This window comes from Zingiber officinale, chromosome 4B (assembly GCF_018446385.1).
Source record: "Zingiber officinale cultivar Zhangliang chromosome 4B, Zo_v1.1, whole genome shotgun sequence".
NCBI lineage: Eukaryota > Viridiplantae > Streptophyta > Magnoliopsida > Zingiberales > Zingiberaceae > Zingiber > Zingiber officinale.
Window position 1 is genome coordinate 3,673,514 of NC_055993.1, and position 2,934 is coordinate 3,676,447.

Sequence of the window (2,934 nt, forward strand, 5' to 3'; positions counted from 1 at the left end):
TATTTCTGCTTACCAGTTTTTTATGTTCTTTTATTCGCCAGTTGGGCCGTCAGTTGGGTCGCCCAAGGGACCGCCAAATGGGCTGCCAATTGGGCCACCCAAGGGGTAGAGGGGTCGGGTCGTTACAATAAAAAGATGTTTTTTTATGGCGCTCACTTGATTACAAGGATTCATAAAATTTAGTACTTAGCCTGGAGGTCTAGAGTTTGAATCTTGGGGAAGGCAAAAATCCACTGGCCAGGGGTGAGAAGATCTTGTAAGTAACGGCACGGCCGAGGGTCGTCGGTCGACGACATAAGAGGTCGCCAGTGGGCCGCCTAAGGGACCACCAAGGGGCCGGCCGAGAGGCCGGGTCGTTACAGCTCGCCATGAAAATTGAACTGTCGCAAGCCCGTTTTGGCCTGGCTAGAGTTACCTCAGCTCTAGAAATATATAGGGCAGGAGAAAATGAACGTAGCTTATGGCGCAGCAGGGGCTCTTCGGCAATTATATGAGCAAGGGTATCTTACCGTTGCTCCTCCCGAAAATTTCTTAGATCATCGTCGTATTTTGAACAAAATACCTGACGAAGTCTTTTCTGCTTTTCATTAATTTGTATTTGTGCATTGTGTAAACCGAACTACTCCATGTTTGATGTTCTATCTTACTTTGTTAATGTTCTATCTCACTTTTTGTTATCCGCTCTCTGAGTATGAGTCCGCAATGAGTTTGATGATTTTCAAAGAGTAAGAAGATAACAATCCTGAATAGGTAGACATTCTTACTGACCGATCGAGTAAGTATTCCGGACCTGATCTATCATACCTCCCTCAGACTTACACTTATCAGGGCCGGGTTTTACAAAAGATAAGGTTATGTGCGGTAAGACCGCAGATAGTTAGCATTGTAGGGCCGGTCTAGATTCCTACCCCGGCCGTCCTGCAAGTAGTAAGCACCTGATGCCAACTTTCTAATAACTTTATAGGATTCATCCCATTGGGGTGCCAACTTGGCCACGCCCCCCACAAGTTTCACTCGCTTCCAGACCAGGTCCCCTTATCCGAAGAAACGAGGAACCACCCTCCTATCATAACTCTACTTCATCCTTTGTCGATAGGCTTCTAGCCTGTCCACCGTCTGTTCATGGATTTCACTAATGAGATCCAGCTCTGCCAGTCTCCGTTCGGCATTCTCTTCGTCGTACAACATCCTTCTAGTGGAAGGCATCCCGATCTCTATAGGCACCATTGCTTCATTGTCGTAGACTAGATGAAAGGGAGTGAGGTCTGTGCTCTCCCGAGGTGTTGTACGGTAGGTCCATAGAATACTTTACATTTCGTCTACCCAATCTCCTTCAACGTGATCTAGCTTAACTTTCAATCCTTGCACAATTTCTCGGTTGATAACCTCTGTTTGCCCATTACTTTGTGGGTATGCTACGGATGTGAAGGCCTGGGTAATGTCGAACCCTTGACACCAGGTCTGGATCTTCCAACCTTGAAATTGTCTTCCGTTATCCGATGCCAGCTTATGAGGTATGCCGAATCTACACAAAATATTTTTCCACAAAAACTTAATAATCGCTCCTTTTGTAATTCTGGCCAGGGCTTCGGCTTCTACCCATTTAGAAAAGTAGTCCACTGCCACAAGCAGAAATCATTTCTGACCGAGTGCCATAGGGAATGGTCCCACAATATCCATACCCCACTGATCAAATGGACAAGAAACTATGGACGTCTTTAGCATTGAGGTGGGCATATGTGTCAGATTCTGATGTTTCTGGCAAGATAAGCAAGTGTTCACCAGCTGCAGAGCATCCTTCTGTAAGGTAGGCCAGAAATAGCCAGCTAGCAACACCCGACGAGCTAATGTTCTGCCTCTAGCTTGACTGCCACAACACCCTTGATATATTTCTTGTAAGGCATGTCTCGCCTCTTCTATGTTTAAACACTTGAGTAAAGGCCTGGAAAACGCTCGCTTATATAACTGATCTTCTATCATGGTGTAAGCATGAGCCTTTTTCCTGACCAGCCGTGCTTCCTCAAGGTCGGTTGGCAGGATACCTCGTTGAAGATAATTGATCATTGGCGCTCTCCAATCAATAGGCTCGTCCATGTTATTCTGAAAATCTATCTGAGCTATGAGGAAGGTCTGCGCTATTGACTGGTCCAAAACCCATGTGGTTAGAGAACTGGCCATTTTGGCTAACTCGTCAGCTCGGCCATTATCTGTTCTCGGAATCTTGCTCACCGTGACCTGCTTGAATTATTCTTTCATTTTCTCATAAGCCTCTCCTTATACCTGCAGCTTATCACTATTGATCCCAAAGTTGCCTGCTACTTGCTGGGTTATGTTGGTTGCTACTCGGAAAGCCTAGAGGTTCCACTGTACAAAAATTTTGTACAAAGGTCTGAACCTTTTCCTAGCTACCATGTGTTCTTTTAAATTAAATTTTGGATCGCCTGCGGAACTTAACATGTTTGATCCAAAACTTAATCTATTCGTTCTTTTAGGTTTTGACTTGGGTCTCCCGCGGAACTTAACACGTTCAACCCAAATCACCTTAAGTTATTAATTCCATTAAATATTAATTTCCATAATTGGTTCCCAGTACTGACGTGGCGAGGCACATGGCCTTCTTGGATATGGGAGCAACCACCACCGACTAGACAAAACCTTTTATGGAAAGCTAATATTTAATTTCCTAAAATAACTTTAGGTTAACCGAAAAGAACAATCAAATCACAAGGAAAAAGAAAACAAAAGAACACAACATCGAAAACATATTCGAAATACTAGAATCGCATGCCTCTTGTATTTGGTATTATTTCCAAAAATAACTAGTATGATGCGGAAAGAAAAATTACTAGTTATACCTTTTAGAAAGACCTCTTGATCTTCTACCGTATTCCTCTTCTAACCTCGGACGTTGTGTGGGCAACGATCTTCCGAGAT

The 2,934-nt window shown here is 44.0% G+C and overlaps 1 protein-coding gene across 1 annotated transcript; it reads right to left on the reverse strand.

Annotated features, from left to right (window-relative positions):
* Window positions 1-1,635: 1,635 nt before the first annotated feature.
* Window positions 1,636-2,178, reverse strand: LOC121977256. Its single transcript, XM_042529846.1, has one exon. It carries the CDS (start codon window positions 2,176-2,178, stop codon window positions 1,636-1,638), a length of 543 nt encoding a protein of 180 aa, XP_042385780.1.
* Between the last annotated feature and the right edge of the window lie 756 nt (window positions 2,179-2,934).